The sequence below is a fragment of the Periplaneta americana genome, chromosome 6 (assembly GCF_040183065.1).
Source record: "Periplaneta americana isolate PAMFEO1 chromosome 6, P.americana_PAMFEO1_priV1, whole genome shotgun sequence".
NCBI classification, from domain to species: Eukaryota; Metazoa; Arthropoda; class Insecta; order Blattodea; family Blattidae; genus Periplaneta; species Periplaneta americana.
In genome coordinates, this window is record NC_091122.1 from 173,248,422 (window position 1) to 173,270,826 (window position 22,405).

At 33.6% G+C, this 22,405-nt stretch overlaps 1 protein-coding gene across 2 annotated transcripts; it reads right to left on the minus strand.

Moving 5' to 3' along the window:
* Window positions 1–921: 921 nt before the first annotated feature.
* Window positions 922–20,532, minus strand: LOC138702050 (myosin heavy chain, clone 203-like). 2 transcript variants are annotated; one of them, XM_069829570.1, is made up of 10 exons: window positions 18,388–20,532; window positions 17,108–17,193; window positions 16,962–16,994; window positions 15,099–15,161; window positions 12,015–12,080; window positions 9,650–9,721; window positions 8,201–8,266; window positions 7,962–8,033; window positions 4,753–4,818; window positions 922–1,137 (listed from the first exon to the last, which is right to left on the minus strand). In XM_069829570.1, exons 2-10 carry the CDS (start codon window positions 17,162–17,164, stop codon window positions 1,054–1,056), a joined length of 579 nt encoding a protein of 192 aa, XP_069685671.1. In that variant the 5' UTR covers window positions 17,165–17,193; window positions 18,388–20,532; the 3' UTR covers window positions 922–1,053. The 2 variants fall into 2 exon arrangements, with proteins under 2 accessions (XP_069685671.1, XP_069685672.1); XM_069829571.1 differs by lacking the exons at window positions 9,650–9,721; window positions 12,015–12,080; window positions 15,099–15,161; ... (1 more) ...; window positions 17,108–17,193; window positions 18,388–20,532 and adding an exon at window positions 8,518–9,639.
* Between the last annotated feature and the right edge of the window lie 1,873 nt (window positions 20,533–22,405).

The window sequence follows — 22,405 nt, forward strand, 5'->3', positions numbered from 1 at the left end:
TACGTAGGGATTCGATCTTAGGACCTTTCATTCAGTGAACCACTATCATAGCAATTTCACTGCCAATTCGTTGATGAACAAACCCTTAAAAATTATACTTAAGCACAATTAACATCAAATATTTCCAATTACATTAAACATTATGTCTTTATTGTTATGAATTCATTAATTTGCTATTAATCTTATTTTACAGTTAATATGGCAAATAGATCACGAATTAATTAACTCATATACAAGGAACTCATATGATAAATATTCGAATTATGGCGTTGCTATTCTTATCCACTATCAATATTGCCTTACTATTATAGGCCTATTAAATCGATTCACTACACTATTCCGTTTAGGATTCTATTAATCTTATTCTTTGTTTTGTCAACTGTAGCTACGAACATAGGTCTGAACCTCACAAATGATACCAATAACGCACCGCTTATGAGGCAACTAAGCCAGGAGATAATGGGGTAGGGTGGCCAGTTCCTTTCCTCTTTCATTGCATACATCGGCTACTAGCTACTCCTACATATTACACTAACAATATATATATATATATATATATATATATATATATATATATATATATATGTATATGTATATATATGTATGTAGATTTTAACTTGTTTTATTCAAGTTTTAATTTACCCTTTTCAAGCTCATAACAGTGTAAGTTTATTTAAGGGATTAGGTACAGCTTAGGACTTAAAAAAAATCGAATTTTCAAAATAGACTATTTTTTGTTTAATGCACAAATTATTCCTGCTCTCTCCATAACTAAAGCATTGGAGCACATCAGCCCAACAGTCAAGTTGCCGCTTTTATGTCTGGAAGATAAAAATCACTCACCCAGTCAGTACATTTAAAACTGTAACTTACTGCACAAAAAAAAAAAAAAACATTTCAATAATAAATCTTATGGCAAAGTGGTTGTAATCTTTTTATTGTACTGCTCTGTAGTAATAATCATTTACGTGTTAATAATTTAATTTAGGTTTCTATCATCGGTATTCATTTATACAGCAGTCTGGTAGTGGTGGTGTTGCACCAGCCTGGTGACTAAACTTCGATTCCCTCTTGATGCACAGTTTCAGCTTCTTCCTCATTATTTGTGCTCACTGTGTCAGTTCTTGATGCCTTGCACTGTAACATACCGAAATTAAGTCGAAGAGTATAGAAATTCAAATACCTTGGAGCAACAGTAACAAATATAAATGGCACTTCAGAGGAAATTAAACTAGAATAAATATGGGAAATGCCTGTTATTATTCGGTTGAGGAGCTTTTGTCATCCAATCTGCTCTCAAAAAAAATTAAAGTTGGAATTTATAAAACGGTTATATTACCGGTTGTTCTGTATGGTTGTGAAACTTGGACTCTCACTTTGAGAGAGGAACAGAGGTTAAGGGTGTTTGAGAATAAGGTTCTTACGAAAATATTTGTGACCAAAAGGGCTGAAATTACAGGAGAATGGAGAACTGCATGAATTGTATTCTTCACCTGACATAATTAGGAACATTAAATCCATATGTTTGAGATGGGCAGGACATGCAGCATATATATCGTAATAAAGTTACCAGACGTCCCCATTTCCCGGGGACAGTCCCCGAATTTTGCTACTTCTTCCCGAACAAAATTTGTCCCCGAATTAAAAAAATTGTCCCCTGTTATCCCTGAATTTTAAGCGTTAATTATTATTTTTTTATATATATAAAATGCTGTTGAATAGTTCAGAGCCTGGGATTTTCATTCACAGGATAACATATAATATGTGGAATGTATATTGCTGAGATGTACTCCAGAAAGATAAAAATTTGAAGAGACAGTCTATTATTTGCTTCCAATTTACAAGTAGATGGATTGACCTAGATGAAAAAAAAAAATTACGGAATTTCTTGTTTGGAGAAATAGTAAAATGGAATGAAGAAAATGCTGATCTTTGCTCAAAATGGAATGATATTTTTAAAATTCTCTCTGATAAAATAATTCTCTATGCACAACTTCAGAATTGATTGAAACATCTACGTGTCTTTCTGAAAGTAAGTAATGCTGCAATGAAAATAATTTTTTCTTCTATGACATGATGTGGAGGTCCAAAAAATGCAGAATGAGTTTAGAAACTGTTTGAGTCATGCTTGCTATCTGAACCAACTTCATCGTCACCTGTCAGGAATTTGCTGCAAAACTAGGATCCAGAGAAGAACTGCTTAAAAAATTCACTCTTCTGAAAGCACCAGTAGTTTTAAGTAATAGTTACATAGAATGAATATTTTTAGTGTATCGTCTGTAGCTGCATTTAGATTGACAACAGGCCATGACTGTTTGGCCAAGCATCTGCATAGAATTGGAATATATCAGTCCCCTAACTGTCCATTGTGCAACTCAAATCAAGAAATGGATTCAGAACATCTCAAAATCTGTGCTTCAGTGGCTGACCATGATAATATCTTTGAAAAATATTGGAGTGCAAGACGTCAAATGACTTTATTGTCAAATGCGTGGCATTAGAAAACAACATATTTTTAGTGTATAAATGTAATTATTGTTTTAATTCCTTAAAGTCCGTAAAAACAATTTAGGTGAATGGCAAACTCTCGTAAACAGATATGTTAAAAGTACTTTCGTCAAATATCGATATGCATCCCCAGAAATTGTAAAATAAATCTGGTAACCTTAACATATGGGTGACTCCAAAAATGCATATAGTTAGTTGGAATACCTGAGGAAAAAAGACCTTTGGGGAGGCCAAGACGCAGATGGGAGGATAATAATTGGGCTTTGCCTGTTATGTTCAATAACAAATAAATAAATATTAAAATGGATTTGAAGGAGGTGGGATATGATGCTAGGGACTGGATTAATCTTGCTCAGGATAGGGACCGATGGCATGCTTATAAGAGGGGACCAAACTATGAGTTGTACAAATTCTACATTTCTTAAGCAATTCACTTAATTTTTTTACCAGATATCAATGCTATTTAACGCAACACATCCTAGAATTTTGAGGTCAGTACATTTATTAGATCCTGAGAAAAAAAAATATTTTGTGAAACTTTTATGTGCATGTTGGCAAAAGATCCTTGCAGCACAATTTTCAAAAATTTGAAACAAACTTGCAGATTTGATATCTAGACACTTCACATAAACAAAATTATCATTTACTTTACAATAATATTAAGTCTTCCTTTATAAAAAAAATAGTAAATCCAGTGGCGGCTGATTGACTGAGGCAAGTGAGGCCGGGCCTCAGTCACGTGGCTTAACTGAAATCAAATTTTGTGTTTTCATATAATGTATTAGTTATTTGAAAGAAAGCATATATCGCTGTAGAAGCATTTGAAAACGTTGATGTATATAGACCTGTTTTTCAGTAAAATTTGTTCCTGAGGCCGGGATCGCTCGTGCCAGGTCTGGCTTGTGATGTATATAGACCTGTTTTGCAGTAAAATTTGTTCCTGAGGCCAGAATCGTTCGTGCCGGGTCTCGCTTAATGTATTTCATGTCCTTTCGCGGGCTTTGAGTTTGCGCTTAAAACGTTGTAGCTGAGGCACAATTCATCTGGCCTGGTCAGATTTCACTCGTCCCATCCATGGGCCGGCCTCAAGGGTAGAGTGGGGTGGGAATAGCAGCGGTGACTTGTCTTCCTAACTAGACCATAAATAACAAAATTCCAGCTCTTTGGCAGGCAGAGACCCACTCGATTCTCTCCCCTTATGTCTCAGTTTATGACATATAAGCAAGGGTGTAGTACAGTAGTGAATGTGGGCCGATGTTGTTATGTATTTCGGGAAAATATAAACAGAAACAAATGAGAGAAGTAATGCTGGTGCAGTTAATTCATTGTTAGAGTGTCCTTTTTTGAGAAGAAATAATACTGAAAGAAAGGAAGTTTTAAATACAGAGAGAGACTACCGAGATACCTACGGCATCGCTGATAATTTTTCTCACACATAATCTTAAAACGCGAGTTTCTATTGCATCCTGGTATGGGCAACATAAATGGTTATGTGGTAATGTGGTGCAAAATAAACTTCTCTTGGCCTTGTTTGTTGCTGTCAAAGAAAAAAAAAAAAGAAAAGAAAGAAAGGGGAATTTCAACACATATGGGTTGCTTCATTATGCTGAAACAATCACTGAAACTCAGAGCATAACAGCTTATTTGGTGAGTGAAATTATTATTTTTCATAGATAATAATAAGAATAGACTAATAATAATAATAATAATACAGTAATAATGATATTAATAATATAATAACAATAATAATTAATATCACAAACATTTCCTATCGGAGGCAATTAAACTAGTTGCATCTGGCCTCACCGAGGATTTCGATCACTGGCCGCTACTGAGTAAATCATTATTTTATTCAATTTTTTCTTAGTTTAAATATATATAATATTTTCTAAGGGCATAAATACTTCAGTAATTTTTTATTTGGAACTTCAAGTGATAAGTTTTATTTGTTGTTGTCTTTAGGAAGATTGTTAAAAATTTCGAAGTAATTGCTTGAAAATTGCACCTGAAGGAACAATTTGAATATTGACTATGTGCAGGAAAAAGTAAGTCGAGAAAAAACAATTTTAATATTGGAGATATTATTTTTACCTTTAAAAGCCATTTGTAAGTACGGTAAGAAATTACCCTATTATAATTTAAGGGGATATTCAATTTGCGCAGTTTCTATTCAAAGATTTTTCTGCCCAAGTACTATAACATAACCTCAGAACAGTACTGTAGCAAAATTATAGGCCTACACACCGATTCCTCCCTGGACAGCAGCTCCTTGCAAAGACAGTCTAAGATCTCTTGGTACGTCTGTTGTTCCTGTAATACACAAAATATCATTAATATAGTATATTATGAAACTAGTTTACAATGTTATATTCTTTATTGCATAGTAAAAGTTTACCGAACTCACTTCGTTCTTTCAGTAATCTTTACTAGTGTAATAAATTGTATAACACTATAAACTTGTTTTATAAACTATTTCTGTATGACAGCATTATAAAGCAATTAATAAAGAAATAACACATCAAATTATTGTAATGATGGGTAGTTTAAAATCATGATCTGTGAGAAATGACAACAGTCATGTATGAAAATATGGTGTTATTATTGTTAACTAATGCAGAGTTCTTGGCAATAAAGCCATTAACTCTCTTGTTCTCAAATACACTGCTCAAAATAATTAGAGGAACACTTGTAATAAATTAAATAAGTTAGTGTTTTTTGCAGCTTATTGAACACTTGTGGAATCTTCTGGATAGGAAAGTCAGGAACCGACATCAAGCTCCACAAACTCTGCAAGAACTTGGAGATGCTCTAAAGGAGGAATGGGAGAATATCCCCCAAGAGGAAATACAGAATCTCGTAGGGAGCATGCCACAAAGGTGCCAAGCTGTCATCGAATGTCGTGGAGGCCATACACGATACTAGACCTTTATAACGGATGTTTAAGTTTGATAAGTAAGGGCAAGATTCAATTTATTATATAGTGCAATGTTTTAAAAAGTTGTTTGTTGACATTATTCATTTGTTTTTATTGACATGGAGATAAATGTGGCCATAAATAATCATAAATACCAGTGGCGGCCGCTGATCATGTTGCAGCGTTGCACAACGACCAAATTTTTCCCGCACATTAAAATTTTGTTTATATTAAATAACTAAATAGATTTTAAGTTTCCTTCTCGTCCAATTTAAATACATATTTCTTTTATTTATATATCATTCAAGAATTCGAGTACAAAATAATCAGCGTTTTTAAAATTCATCAAATTGTGAATACTTCAGAAGTGGACGTTGTGTGGCTCAAGCAGCAGCCAGATTCGTCTAGCGGCCGGTATTGAAGGTAGGCTCAGCTCAGAGTTCCTATCCCAGCAGTTAACACAGCTCGTCGCGGCAAAGCTCTTGCAACAACCGGAAGCAAATAGTTCTTGTATTTGCATGTAGATTGCAGAAGTGACCATTCCGAATGGACACATTCGCTGGATGACTTGAGACTCGAGACGAAATTTTCAGATTTTTTCCGACTCTTCGTTTCTCACGTGGTTTCTCACTTCCTGACTTCCTGTTTCCTGACCAACATGTAGCTAGGTAAGCACGTGGTCCAGTCGTTTTATAATCGTGTGAAATCCATTTAATCCTCTCTTAAATATTTAGTTTTTTGTTGGAATTTAAGTAGTTTTATGTGAATTGTGCTGCATAATACAATTTTTTTTTATTGGATGTGATATTTTCGTCAAGTTTGTGACATAGATACGTAGGCTTATAACGTTATGAATTTTGTAAGTTGTTTAAAAAACAAGCACTTTTCTGGAGTTTAATGAATTTTATGTGAATTGTGGTAGTTATCACAATTTTTATAGTGCAGTGATGTTTTCTTCAAGTTCGTGATATGAATTATGTGAATAGTTTACAAAACAAGAACTTCTCCGCACTTTCTGACGAAGAGAAATAAAAAATTAAAGAACTTGATACACCATTGCCTGATCTAAATATTTTCCAGACAGTTACTACGGGACAAAAGACAGATCAAGAGAATTTTTAGAAAGAAAATTTACAATAATCATGACTGGCTTTGTGGTTGTGAAGTGAAAAACGCACTGTTTTGTTGTCCGTGTATTTTGTTTGATGGAGAACAGTCGTGGACAAGAACGGGCATTGCTGATATTAACCATTTAAGTACCAGCTTTGGATTAAAATGTTCATGACCATGTACCGATAAAGGTAACTAATTCTACTCCACTCATCACAGAAAGTGCAACACCTAGACCCAAACTTCACCGGCCGCCACTGATAAATACTATACTTTATTAATTTTATGTCTGTACCTTTATCCAATGAAAAGATATTTAAATAATTCATAGTGTTCCTCTAATTGTTTTGAGCAGTGTATTTCTCACGCACATTGGGTTTAGAGGAAAGAGCTGGACATTGCTGAAGATGATTCTGATTCATTTCTTCCTGAAGACTGCACAATGGACAAAGTAGTGGCGAAAAAATAATTCCAATTTTGTTCAAGCATTTTGACAGTCCCTGTGAATAATCGAAAGGATGCAACTGCGCTTTTTCTTGTATACTCAGGAGTTACATTTTATTTGAGATATTCCCGTTTTTTATTACTTGAAATTTCATGAGATGGTGTATAATTTTCCAGCAATCAGTTTTTTGACAGATTGATCGTTATAACAGTAATGGCCACTTTATAATGCCTGAATATTACAGCTTGTTGAAAATAAGAGATTCGAAACAACATATTTTGAAGTGTCAAATACATGGCTTCAATTTAGCCATCAAAACTTGTAGCTCCATAACCTAAGGATTTTTATAAAACGAGAAAAGTGGACATGTAACACCAGCACCTCTTCCATCCATAATAAAAAATCAAACATTGAAACCAAATGTGGTTTCATTCCCTAAACTAGTACTTGGGTGATGTATTCTACATATGTAATCTTCATCTTACGATGTTTGGTGACGTATACACGTCCGTTGATGCGACATATTAATGAATTTAAATACTATTATAGTCACAATTATGCCATGGTATGAAAGAAAAATTTCACAACCTCGAGCGGGAATCGAACCTGCGACTTCCTGTCACCAAACATCGTAAGATGAAGATTACTTTTGTAAAAGTTTCTTTCAACCCATAAGCAGTGCTGACTAGATCAGACGCTATGGACAGTACTCTATAACAGAGTCGCCAGTATGAAAGGATAATTCCAAGCCTTCGGCGTGAGACGAACTCGATAGCTCAGTGGTAGAGCGCCTGACCGGAGAACAGGAAATCGCAGGTTCGATTCCCGCTCGAGGTTGTGAAATTTTTCTTTCATACCATGGCATGATTGTGACTATAATAGTATTTAAATTCATATTCTACATACCAGTGTATCCCTGATACAGAGCAGAATATTTTTTATAGTAGGCCTTATCTTTTGTGATTAAATTCATAGTAAGTCTACCTTCAGAACTTCATTCTTGAGCTCTTCGCGTCGCTTGGTTATGTAATCAATTTGTCTATGCAAGTCTGTACACTGCAACAATAATAGAATGAATATATTGTAGACGTTGTTCAAAGAATTAGGCATCCTATCTAGTCATTTTTATTATCATTAATTCATTATTATTTTGTAAATATTCACAGAGGGAAAAAATCCGATTCTTTTAATTTTGTTCTCAAAAGAATATCAACATTCATCACCTGAACCTCTGTTTTAGCCAGTTCCTGCTTCAGTTCGCTCATGATCATTTTATATTGATCTTGAATCTGTGAAATTAAAAATTAAGTAACTTACTATATCATAATTTAATTATTTAGTCCACTAACTCTATAAAGATAATGACAGTAAAATATAGAATGTCCAGAAGAAAGGTTTTTGTTACTCAGCATAAAAATGTACAGTGTGAGCATAAATGATTGCCCTAGTTACGAAAATTATTTGTGGACTAACGATTTAACATAGAAAATATTTAAATATACAAGTAGATAGAAAAACTCTCCAAGTTTTTTTAACATACCTTATAGGTGCTCGATGTGTGCTCCCCTTGTGACCCTGCAGACATCAAGCCGGTAGTCCAATTCGTCCCATACACAATGAAGTGTATCCATGTCGATTGCAGCGATGGCATTGATGATGCAGTCGCGTAACTCTGGCAGATTTGCCGGTAATGGAGGTACAAAAACAGAGTCTTTAACATAACCCCACAGGTAAAAATCACAAGGTGTTATGTCAGGGGAACGTGGAGGCCAGGACAATAGCTGCATATCGTCTCTGCTCGCACGACCAATCCATCTATTTAGCAATCTGTTGTTCAGGACTTGCCGGACTTCGTTGTGGAAGTGAGGTGGAGCGCCGTCTTGTTGATAGATGAAATCAACATTCAACTGTTTCTTGTGGCATGCGTGGCCGACCAGGAGATTTTCCTTTACACAGACTTCCTGTGGTCACTAATTGATTGTACCATTGTCTAATGGTCTTGGGGTCTGATGGATCTTTATGGAATCTTGTTCGAAAATTTCGCTGCACTGTTATGACTGATCTTGTGGAATGAAATTCCAACGCTACAAATGCATGCTCAACATCAGTCGCCATTTCTGTAAACTCAGGTCCTCTATCGGTAAGAAGTGGAATTATGCCGTGCGGATAAATTCAAATAAAACTTTGAGAGATACCTTATTTGGTAATATCAGTACCATTGTTGAATCATTCACGGTTTGTCTATAAAAAAATCCCCAAACTAGGGCAATCATTTATGCTCACCATATATTTCACCTTTAAGTACTGTAATAAACTAAAAACTCATAGAAATGGAAATAAAGTCAAATTTGACTTACTTTGTAATTTCCATTTACAATATATCATAAAGAATTCTTCAATAACAATGAAAAAAAATTCAAACTTAACATCTGGGTCATATCACGTGTGTAGGATCTTTGGATGTATCAGTAGGCCGTGGATTATTGTTGTGATTCTGTTTCTATTTTCATGCATTATACATCTTGATTACATAACTTTTAGCACTTTCCTCAGTTAAAATTAATAAAACACTTAAATGAGATGAATGACTGTAGTAAGAAGTAGAGATTATGTAAAACATCATTTAGATCACTATCAGGTAATCTTAGAATTCAGAAACATTAATATATTACCTCGCTGCTGCTCGACTGCAAACTGTTAATTTTTTCTTCAGCCTGTGTGATCTTATCCCGGGAAACCCGAAGCTATAAAACAAAAAGTCACTATAATATTCCAACTGGCACTTCGTTCCCAAATCCATCACTTTAACAAATTACATACAATCATTTCAATGAAGTTTACATTATAGTCAGATATTGCACATAAGTTTTTTTTTTTTCTCTTGTACAAAGGAGAGATCCGAAGCCTTACACTGCAGACTGAGGCTTATTGTACAGAGTGATTTATATAGAACTGACACATTTCTTTCATTAATTGTTTCAAAACGAATTGTGCTAGCGACAACTTATTATACCTAAAATGTAGAGGAATTTTGGGAGATTATTTACCTCTAAAGCAAATGTTGAAAATGTCCTCCATCCTGCATAAGGGACAACTCAACACGTCGTTCCATGTTACTGGCCACTCGTTGGAGGACTCTGTTGTCAATAGCTTGAATCTCTTGTGTGATGTTGTGCTTCAGATCGTCCAGTGTCTGGGGACGTGTGGCGTAAACCCTGTCTTTTAAATAACCCCATAGAAAGAGGTCCGGCGTTGTCAAATCCGGAGATCTCTTAATGATTTTTTGGGGTGACTGCTCCAGTCGTGCTCTTACGTCATCAACAACCGTGGGAAGCCAAGATGAACGATGCTTGCCCTTTTCACTCACCAGAGATCCAGTTGTTTCCAATTTGTTTACCAGTCCCAGTATTGTGTTTCTTTTGGGAGGATTGCGAACACCAAATTCTCTCTGGTGTGCCCTTTGAGTAGCTGTAATTGAATTCGTAATTCAGTATTGCTTCACAAGGGAGAGTCGTTGATTTAATGTGTACTGCATTTTCACGTTGACACAAAATGTCGAAAACAACTGCCAACAATAGGAATAAAACATAAACATCTGCACATCTAGTGCTGCCAACAATATGAATAAAACATAAACATCTGCGCATCTAGTGACAAGGAATCGAAACTCCAGAACATTCTGCTTAATTTGGTGCTAAAATTGGGTCATTGAATGAATTTGCAACGGAATAATTAAAGAAAGTAATGTGTCAGTTCTATATAAATCACTCGTACTTACCACTTCTATTTTTATGAATGCTTGGTTAGCCAAACAGCCGTGCTCTTGTATAAATACAGCATGTTGCACCATGAACTTAATCCAGACTATGATCCAATACTATATGCCACTACTAACGAATATTAATAGATTTCCATTTTGAATCTTGCGTACACTACTTTTAACACTTGAATATAAATAATTGATTAACTAGCGGACTTACTCGTGTTAATTATGTAAGTCTGTGCAGCTTACAGCTGTTTTGGTGTTGACAACAAACACACCTTCAAAATATACAGCAAACCAACCACCACCACCACACACATACACAACACATGTAACCACTCCATACAACACAAACATGCTGCATTCAGGACAATGGTACACAGATTACTCAACATACTCATGAGCCAACAACACTACAATGAAGACGTGAACACAGTCAAATACATAGCACAAGAAAACGGTTACAATCCAAACATAATAGACAACATCATAAGGAAGACAAAACAAAAACTCAACGAACACAAAAACACGCAAAACACAACACAAACACAAGAACACAAGAAATACATCACACTAACATATGAAAACAAAAGCACACATAAGATTGCATCTTCATTCAGAAAACAGAAATACAACATAGCATACAGAACAGAAAAGACACTACAAAGACATCTCAACACACAAAAAACACAAACAAATAAATACGATCACACAGGTGTATTACAAACTCACATGTAATAGTTGCGACAAGTTCTACATTGGACAGACAGGCAGATCATTCCAAACACGCTACACAGAACACATTAAAGCAATAACCAGAGGACACAATACATCTACATACGCCGATCACATAACCAATGCTAACCATACATACAATAACATAAATGCGGCCATGGAAATCCTACACATACAACCCAAGAACCAAAAACTCAACATACTAGAACAATATGAAATATACAGACACACTAAAACACACCCTGATCAAATTCTCAACACACAGATCAATTTCAGTACACACACACTATTTGATTCCACTTTTCAACAATCAGACGCACCCACATAACAGCAGAGAAGTTCGAGATGACGCCGAGATCTAGTAGTCTCTGAGGATGGTGTGATGAAGCACCGAAACAGCTGTAAGCCACACAGACTTACATAATTAACACGAGTAAGTCCGCTAGTTAATCAATTACGAAAATTAAATATTCTGTTGCAGACCACTGTTAATAAGTAGGTAGTCCTAATTTACTCGTACATACAGAAATAAAACTTACCAGCGACTCCTTTTCTGCCAATTTGTCAACTAGAGTTTGCAGTTGTGTTTCTAAAGATTCTCCTGGCTATGAAAGAAGATGAATACTTTCATCAGATATTTTTATTTTGCTTGGATACATTCAGATAAAAAAGAAATAAAGAGAGAAAAAAGAAAGACCCCATGCTTTCAAGTGCCCAACTGATTCAAACAATAGACCAAATTCGTGGACCTCAATTAGTATGCATACGAACCTCTGGTGATATTATACCAAGTGCGGAGTGGCGTGACATGAACTGATGTGATGTATAATGTAGTGCAGGAAATGTACGTGTGTGGTGCATTATTTATTTGGTGCAGCTTACTGGAGAGTTATGAAGAAGGGTGAAATTATGACAGAGAAAACTTTGGTTTAATTTAAAGTTTAAAGTGCAAACGAATGAATTAACCCGAATCACTGATAGCGATTGCATACATCTGTTCATAGTTATTTAAATGAATTTATCTACTTTCGTGTGTAAAACATAGCATTATTTAACATTTCTCAATTTCAAAAGTGTCACTTTATTTTATATAATATGGTTATGTCATAATCTGACCTATTCTTGCATAAAGCTTCACTTTTGCAGCTAGTCGTATAATATAGGCTTACTATTTTCTTCTGTGTTTATTTTTTGTTACTGTTATTCACTGTTTTATTCATTCATTCATTCATTCATTCATTCATTCATTCATTCATTTATTTATTCATTTATTTTGCTAATAATTGTAACATAAAATGTGATATAAAACAGAAAAAAACTTTAGCTCACCCCTGAAAGAGTAGAACTCGTGTTCAGGGGCGGATTCCTGAATTGAAATTAAGAAGTATATAATATAATTTATCTTATGTCTACTACACAATAAGAATACCGATATATAAATTTAAATTTACAATTTTTTATTATTTATAAAATCTATAGGTACATAACTTTTTTTAAATTTAGTACTAGAACTATTAGAATTGACAAGATTAGGATATTTAAATATAAATTTGTTATAGATTCTTGGGCCTAAATTACTACTATGATTAAGTTGTTGTTTGTTGTTGTTGTTGTTTTCTAATGCCAGGCGTTTGACAACAAATTCATTTGACCTCTTGCACTCCAATATTTTTCAAAGATATTATCATGGTCAGCCACTGAAGCACAGATTTTTGAGGTGTTCCGAAACCATTTCTTGGTTTGATTGCACAATGGGCAGATAGGGGACTGATATATTCCAATTCTATGCAGGTGTTTGGCCAAACAATCATGGCCTGTTGCCAATCTAAATGCAGCTACAGACGATTTTCGTGGTAAATCGGGAATTAACTGTGGATTATGATTAAGTACTGTAGCAGTGTTGCATTTTGGTTCAAACAATCTTAAACAATTCATACTTTTTGTTTCATAACTATGAGAATACAATTCAAAATTATTTCGATTTTTATGTATGAATTTGTAATAAATTTGTCTTATTTTAAGAACATTGATATTTAAAAACAATTTTTTGAGATGGAAAATCAATAGATTTATGAAGACATATTTTAATTATTTTCTTCTGTAATAAATAAAGTGGATTAAAATTGGTTTTAAATAAGCTACCCCATCCCATAATTCCATGCATAATTACCGATTGAAATAAAGTTAAATATATTGTGCGTAATAAACTTATTGGCAAGTAATTCCTCAATGAAACAAAATAATAGCCTATATTATTTTACGTAATTTATTACAAAGGTAATTCATGTGTTGGTTCCAATCGATGCATGGCTAGTTTGAATACTGTATATGTATGTGAATATATTCATAAAATATGTAATCAGTATATGAGTTTCATTTCATGGATATCTGCACTTTAAAAAATATCTGACAGGGAAGAAAATTTAAGTTGCGTAGAAATGATTTAAATTTATGAACTAGCCAATATTTAAATATATTTTTAAATTAATGTAATTAAAACTGCATAACACTTATGGTTTAATTGTTTTCAAGATGAGTAAGAAGAAAATCAACAGTATAAGAATTTGTAGAACTTGAGGCTTATCCTGGCATTGGATATGAAATTTATTTTATTTATTTAACTAGCTAGCTAGTGAGTACAAATTAAATTTATAAAACAAAAATGTTTCTAGCCACTACCATAAGAGCCAGGCTCGTGTACGGTGTGGTCTTAATCAGTAATGTAACATAAAATTTACAAGGACAGATTACTAAATACATTAAGTACCGGTAACTTAATAACACAAAAAAAAAAAAAAAAAAAAGGAGGAAAGAGAAAAGAGAGAAAAATAAACATTTAATATAAATTGATAATCAGACAGAAGCCAGGGATATTCAATAAAAACATGAATAGGCCTATAGTCGACAGAAATAAAAGGTAAAAAAATTATTTGTTGTTTGTTTTACATGCACCTGAATGACATGAAAATAACATTATAATGAATTTTATGCTCGACCATGCCGAAATGTAGTAATTATACACCTGGTAGCAGACCTTTAATGTATGTCATTAAAGTACACCTACTCATTAAAGGTCAGGTCTTTCAGCCAATGACGACTCAGGTTACAACTGTTCAGCCAATGACAGGTCAGCTTTCTACCTTTATAAAACCGCAAGTATCGATTATTCTCGGATATGCAATCGAAAGAGAATTAGCGAAAAGTCACTGAGGCTGGAAATCCAATACTGTCGCAGAAGGTTATGTTCTGTTACTATAATAATTAGCGTTAATTGTAAATAATATTCAAATAAATTCAATTTGTCATCTCGTTTTTCAATGTCTAATTGAATTTTAATGTTATCTCTGTAGGTTCTTATGGCAATGTCAATGTGAACATCTGTTCCTCTGGAAGAAATTAATACTTTCGCGTCTGTGCACATCTCACAACATACGGGACATTGGCCAAGGTCAGATACAAAAAAAATTAATAATATCAAGTTAGAAATATGGTCGAGCATAAAAAGTCGTATGAAACTCGCCTATAATGGTAATTAAGAAGCTCATATGAAAATTATATCCATACTCGCTTCTTAATTACCTTCATTATAGGCTCGTTGCATAATGTACTATTGTGTTACTCGCCTCTTTCTTTTGCACTTCACTTGTCTTTTCACAATATTCTGGAGAAGAACGTCCACCAAGAACCTGATGAGAGAAAAATTCACATTTTATTTTGATATACTATATACGGTAATAAATAAAATATTTGAGCAAGGAACTGTTCCATATGGTTTAAGGAACATTTTTGAAGGAACTAGATGCAAATAATAAAATAAATAAATTGCATAATATTTGCGACAAAGAAAATATTCTAAAATAAATTACTAGGAAATAGACCTAGACTAAGTTCTATTACGACTGTTTCTGCAATGTGTATGGGAATGAATGTTGGATCTTATCAATAAGATAAAGACATTCCAAACTGCGGAAATTCACGACTCTCTTTTAAAATCTGTGAAAGGGTGAACTCTTTTAAGCTACAGTACATAAAAATTGAACACATCACCCAGGAGCTAAGAATATATGCAAATATAGAAGAATGTACAATTATATCGGGTAGAACCATAAAAGAAGGTGCGATCAGGTAACTCAGTTGGTAGAGCAAATGGCTGCAGACTGGAAGGCCCTAGGTTCAGTCCCAGGTGATGGCAAGATTTTTCTCGTTGTCAGGGGCAAAAGGCAGTTGGAGTGTAGTGACGACCACAGCATCTCATTCTAGTTTCGAGATCATGAAAACATGGAACTCTACCTCCATGCCTCTCAAGTATCTTCATGGTGTGTATTGGGGATATCTTTATTTATTCATTCATTCATTCATTCAAGTGGCTTGGGTAGCGAAGTCGGTATAGCGCTGGACTTCTGTGCCTGAGGTTGCGGGTTCAATCCCGGCCCAGGTCGATGGCATTTAAGTGTGCTTAAATGCAACAGGCTCATGTCAGTAGATTTACTGGCATGTAAAAGAAGTCCTGCAGGACAAAATTCCGGCACACCGGCAACGCTGATATAACCTTGGCAGTTGTGAGCATCGTTAAATAAACCATAATTTATTTTCTCATTCATTCATTTACTTATTTATTTATTCTGGTAGAGTTAAGCAATGAGGCCTTTTCTTCCTCATTACCAGAAGTGAAATATACATTGAAACAATAACAAAAGTAGTAATATTAATAGTAATACTTAAAAATATAAAATCATTTCCTTTACTATAGAAGAACCTGATAACACATGAATACTCAAGCACTATACCATCAACCCAAAGTCCACACCCGTGGAGTAACGCTCAGCGCATCTGGCCGCGAAACCAGGTGGCCCGGGTTCGATTCCCGGTCGGGGCAAGTTACCTGGTTGAGGTTTTTTCCGGGGTTTTCCCTCAACCCAAGATGAGCAAATACTGGGTAACTTTCGGTGCTCGACCCCGGACTCATTTCACCAGCATTATCGCCTTCATCTCATTCAGACGCTAAATAACTTAAGCTGTTGATAAAGCGTCGTAAAATAACCCAATAAAAAAAAATCAACCCAAAAATAAAAGAGACCCTGGAAACCATTAAAATATTGACTATTTAGAAGCCAGAATGGGCCATAGAGCTGTATCCTGGAGTGAAGAAATAGAAGACGAACAACCATAAGGAGAAACGAACAACTGACTAATTTAACACGCAACATAGTCAAATGGAAACATTTTAGATGAGAATTTACGATGATTTTCAGTTTAAAATTCTGCTAAATTAGCTCAAAAGCCACCGTGATTGTAATGTAGTATATATTTCTTGTTACATTTAGTGATGGAAAACAATCAGATACAAATTACAAACGGAAAAATACTATTTAAACGGAATTGTGAGCTATTTATACTAACCAACAAGCAATTCCTGTAGTATATGAGATTAAGAAGATAATTTTTATATAGCTTAGTAAATAATTAAAAAGTTAATTTATACATACATTGTTTCTCAGTTCTTCCTTGTTATGTTTGTACTGGAACAAAGAAAATAAGAATTGTATGCAATTAAATTTTTCAATGGTGTCAAATACAATATAATATAGTTGTGTCAAGTATAATACAGTGCAAAATAATCAACAATCCTTACCATAACCATTAGGAAAAGGGTAATTGATATTACCGCAAATAGAAATATCCACATCATCTTGTTAGAAATTATATATGGCCAGGCATCTAGAAAGAAATTATTATACCACAGTCTAATATATACAGTCACGAAGCTCAATACGTAGTAAATATGCATCCATAGAGAGTTGCTAACCACTAGGATCGCCTCATTACAGACAATGCGAAATAGTACCTGCACATTCTATTGTTCCTAGTACCCTCAAAACTCAAGCTTCGTGACTGTATATACTAAACTGTGATTATACTCTGATAAAATGTTGGGACAACAAACTGTCATCTTAATTCATTTTTTGAAGCTCTGAATGTGCTAGTAAAACTTGTTTTATTGTGTCATGATTATAATATATATAATTACCGATATTTATTAATTTTTGTTTATCTTGACAAATACTGTGACTTCATTTATGCTTAGAGAAAGTACAAAGTGAATATTTTGTTACTTATAAAGAAATTTCTGTAAGATTCTTCACGATCAAAGTTGTTTATTATTCTGACGTCTTTCTTTTGTAAAACAAAGAACTTATTTAAGTGTACCCTTGATGCACATCCCCAAATTTCTATACCGTACAACAGATGTGATGTATTAAACAACAGTAAATAACATTGATTAAAGTTCTCGTTAACACTTTGTTAAAACATAAAATTTACTTAGTCTTACGTTAAAAAGTGGTTCAAGAGACACTGAGGATGACGTGACATAGCATCGAAACGGGCCGTCTGTCTATACCTTTTTTTAACAATTTTAACACTTACTACTGTATTATATTTACTAATCTGATGCATGACGGCAAATACAACAATATTAAACCTACACACCTACAAGAAGCAGGATTGGTCTTGGTCTAATGGAAAGGAGTAATTAATTTTTCAGTTGTATTTTTAAGATAGTTAATTTCATAGCTATTTTTAATTAATAATATTCCTCGATATAAAAATATGAGAGATTGGTAGTAAAGCAGACAATTTTTTTATACTGAAGACTTCTTTAGCTCTGAAATATTTCACTGCATAGGTTTACTGAGAGAAAGTCCAATTATATGACAAAAGTTGCTTTATTAGATTTAAAATCACATTACTTACAGTTAATGTAATGAAGCTTTGTAGATTTAATTAATGAAGTAGATGCTACTGATTACTCTTCTATAAAATTAGTGATGATTATGAAGTGCAATATTATTATCGCAGAACATAATAAATTGACACATGAGTATTCCAATAGTTGTACATTTTATCACTTACCGGTACTAACCAATTTGACTTCGTAGTTACAAATGTGTATATAAATGTCAGTGTTCCAGAAACCACAAATAATTTATTCTCACTTCTAAATTTAGAGTAAATTTGCCGAATGTCAATACATTATAGTAGAGAATGTTTTTAATCCATTACTATGGAAAAGTTTAACAAACGAATGATTGTTGTTAGTAAACATTTATATGCTGTTTTAATTCCTGTCCATTTAATGTACTATTAAACTTCAGTTTGACTTTGTCACAAGATCTTTTAAGTACCTATTGCATATTATCAGATGTGTAGAAGGTCGCTGAAAAAAGATAAGAAGGATAAATTGATCAACGTTGAGTTTTATATCTATTTTTGTAAACTGACTTGTGTATTTAAACTTGAAATTAAAAAAAATATGATTAACAAGAATTAGCATAGTGGTAAATAACTAAGTGCAAAAATATTAATTTTATTTATTTCTGAATATTAGTTATAAACTATTTCAATTGTAATCGCTTATTTTATGATATAAATAATGTTTATATTCTATACCATTTTTTTTCTTTACTTAAATACTACCGTATGTTTATTTTTTTTCTTCTTGTTTCTGCGTATCTATAATGCAGTATTGAACTCCTGAACATGAGCTTTGCTCATACGAGGGAAATTAATTTAACTTAATTTTATGTTTCAATATTACGAGCAATTCCCTGTGACAACAGGAGGCCCTTGCCCTTACGGGATGTGTACGGGCTAAATTTATATTTTAATATGATCAGTTTTGTTTAATGTATTTAATAGTTTTTGCATTCTATTCTTTGATTTAAAATGATTTCAGTACCAGTATTGGTTGTCAAATATTGTGTAAGTTAGAAAAAATAACAGTACCGGTAAATAAAATAAATAGTACAAAAAATCTAACAAAAAAAATAGTCTTTGCCCAATGTTTGCAGCGCTCTATTTTGGAAATGGACCTAGAAAAATAGCTGATTGCTATACAAGCAGATAGGTAAAAATAATCGGAACAGTTAATGTCTTGAATCTTTTTTTGCAAATTAAACCGTTTAGCCATGTATTTAAATTGAATAATTATGAAAATCATTAAAATAAATCTTGCAATGCAGGCCACTGTTGTGCATCACCGACTGAGTACAGCAGAGGGAGAGGGGAAGGTAAGAGATTGGTGGCCACACTTGCTAGAGTTATTGTAGTAGTCGTGATGTTGCTAAATGTTTCATAGAAACAAAACAATTTCATCTAAAATGAAGAATTTTAGAGAAAAAAACTTATTTAGATTTTTCAGATCTGTCCTCATAATCTATTACCAGTTTCATTTTGGTGCAGAGGTTACCATCCACCTTGTATAGCCTATGTATATTTTCAGAAATATCTTGCTGCTGATTTAAAACCTTTATGAAGTCGACGTATTGCAAAATTTTGGGTTTTTGGTATACAGTTCCTGACATTACATTCCCATTTAGTATTTTGCACGTACACACAATAGAACACCACAAAGTTTAACTGCAGACATATTAATCAAGTAGATAAATGTTAGAGGTTATTATGTACTTCAACATATCCTCTTCAGGGAACAATTTATAGGCCTATTTGAAAAATATTTTTAAATACTAAATTAAAGAAAAGTCTTCATTTTAGATGTGTAAAGACTAGTACGTACACGAAAAAAATATCTTCAATATCTCGTAAAAGTGCTTGTTTACAGTTATGTAAATATATAGGCCTATAACTTTTTTTACAGTAAATTTAATGTTATCTTATGACCTGTGTGACCTGCGTAGTGAATACTAATCAGTATAAATATGATAACATTGACACTGAGTTTTACAAGGCCATGCCAGTGTTCTGTATTTGTCTGCGAGAGCACATAATTCTTGTTTCTCTAACAAAATCTCAGGTACCGGTATTGAATACCATCATAATTGCTGTAAGCCTACTGCAGGATCAAAAGCTAGAGAAAATTTTATGAAGTTTTATAAAATTAATTGTTTTAAATAAAAGTAAAAGCAGTTCACCTTGTATTCTATGAGGAATAATCAACATCATTGTTCTAGTATTGTTAAGAACAGATGTAAATGCCAAATTTATATTTAAGTTACTAACTAAAAAGGCTAATGCAAAACTGTATTGAAAATATATTTTCAAATATGTGTGTGTGTGTGTGTGTGTGTGTGTGTGTGTATCTAATGCTCTGGATTTAATAATGAAGTCATCATCCTTCTTGCTTCCCAATATTTTGATGGAAGGTCCACAAATGGTCTAAGAGTTTCACAATTAGCCAGGTGCTCCATCTCCATGTCCTCTTCTCTGGTGCACAGTAAGCATTTAGGTGAATTCAGTACTCCAATACGATGGAGGTGTTTACTGAGGCAATCATGACCAGCAGTAATCAATCTAAACATGGCCACGGCAGATTTTCGAGGTAGATCAGGAATTAGTTTTGGATCTTTGAATGATTCTTTCCATTTTGAATTTTGATGTTTTGCCTGTTCGCTGTTACTTTTTATGACTCGTTTTATTGATTCATATGGGAACTTGAAATTTGTTTTTAAATTGATTTTAGTTCCTTTCTTTGCTAACATATCTGCTTTCTCGTTACCGTTCAGCTCATCAAAATATTTTCAAATATAAGAGGAAGAAAAGGTTAACAATGTAACCTCATTTGTTTCAACATTTCACACTGCCATGAAGCGATAATTATTGTTAATCTAATTACGTATTTACACCTTCACAAGATAGTTATTGTAAAATTGATGCATCAACATATTAAATACACAAATAAAATAAATCTGCTTATAAAGATATGCTGAAATCCATTTTAATGTAAAATGTGATCAACTCATTGACAGTCTAACACAAAATTATATCTTGGGCTGGGCAATCAGAAGTTAACACACAATGCTTGTCAAATAGCCTTAATATCACTTGATGACATTGCAGATGATATGGAAAAATAAAAAAGTAAACTTCTAAAGTTCTTACCCAAATTAATGTGAACACAATTTGTCATGTATAATATCTCATTTTTCTAGAAGTAGTATTTACTCGAGTATTTCACGCACTTTTTTCCCGCAATTTCGATCTATAAATTAAGGATGCGTGAATTAAGCGAGGAATTTCACAAGCTGGTATTTTTAAGGGTAAAAATGACAAAACTACGCAGTTTCCTTACATACCCTAGTAACTTGTCTTCAAGATCAGGGAATTTTCCACTTTTTGGCCCACGAAATGCTTTCCTTGGTGCATTTGTTTCTTGAAGAGCTTGTTTTTGTTTCCTCCAGTAGCGAATATTAAATTCTGGAACTGTGAATTCACGTCCAGCTGCTCTGTTGCCATGTGTTTCTGCATACGCAATAACTTTTAATTTGAAGGACGCAGTATGACTCGAATATCGGGATTTGCCATTCATTGTTAAAACTTTTAACAGACTGCTTTTGACAGGTTTCCCTTTTCGAGTCTCAAACTCAACTGATGCGATCCAACACAAAGCTTTCAAACCACCCCCATTCAAATGGTAGGGGGAGGTCAATACCCTATACCGGTATTTTTAAAATACTTTAATAGACGAGAAGGGTGCGCCTGTAACAGGTAGCTGTCCGGTCCCAAATACTGCTATGCACTCTCTCGTTACGGCATTTAAGATACAGTACATTCAGGGCTCCTCGACATAACACACCTCATTACGTCAAGTTTCAGTATGTACTACTTGTTACAGTATTTCACGAATATTAAATGCGTGAAATACACGAGGAAATTAATTTATTAAATTATATAGTAAATAATTTGGGAGCGTGAAATATGCGATGGCGTGAATTACGCGAGTAAATACGGTAACTTCGAAAAGTGAACTGTTTGGTGAATGAAAATGTAAGATTAGATATTTTTTGCAATAACTGTTACTTTGTATTAGCAAATAAGTACTTCGCAGTTAAATTTAAAGTTTTTGTAAACGAAACAAAATTATCTGGTTGGGGTTTTTTCCAGGGTTTTCCCTCAACCAATTGAAGCAGAATTG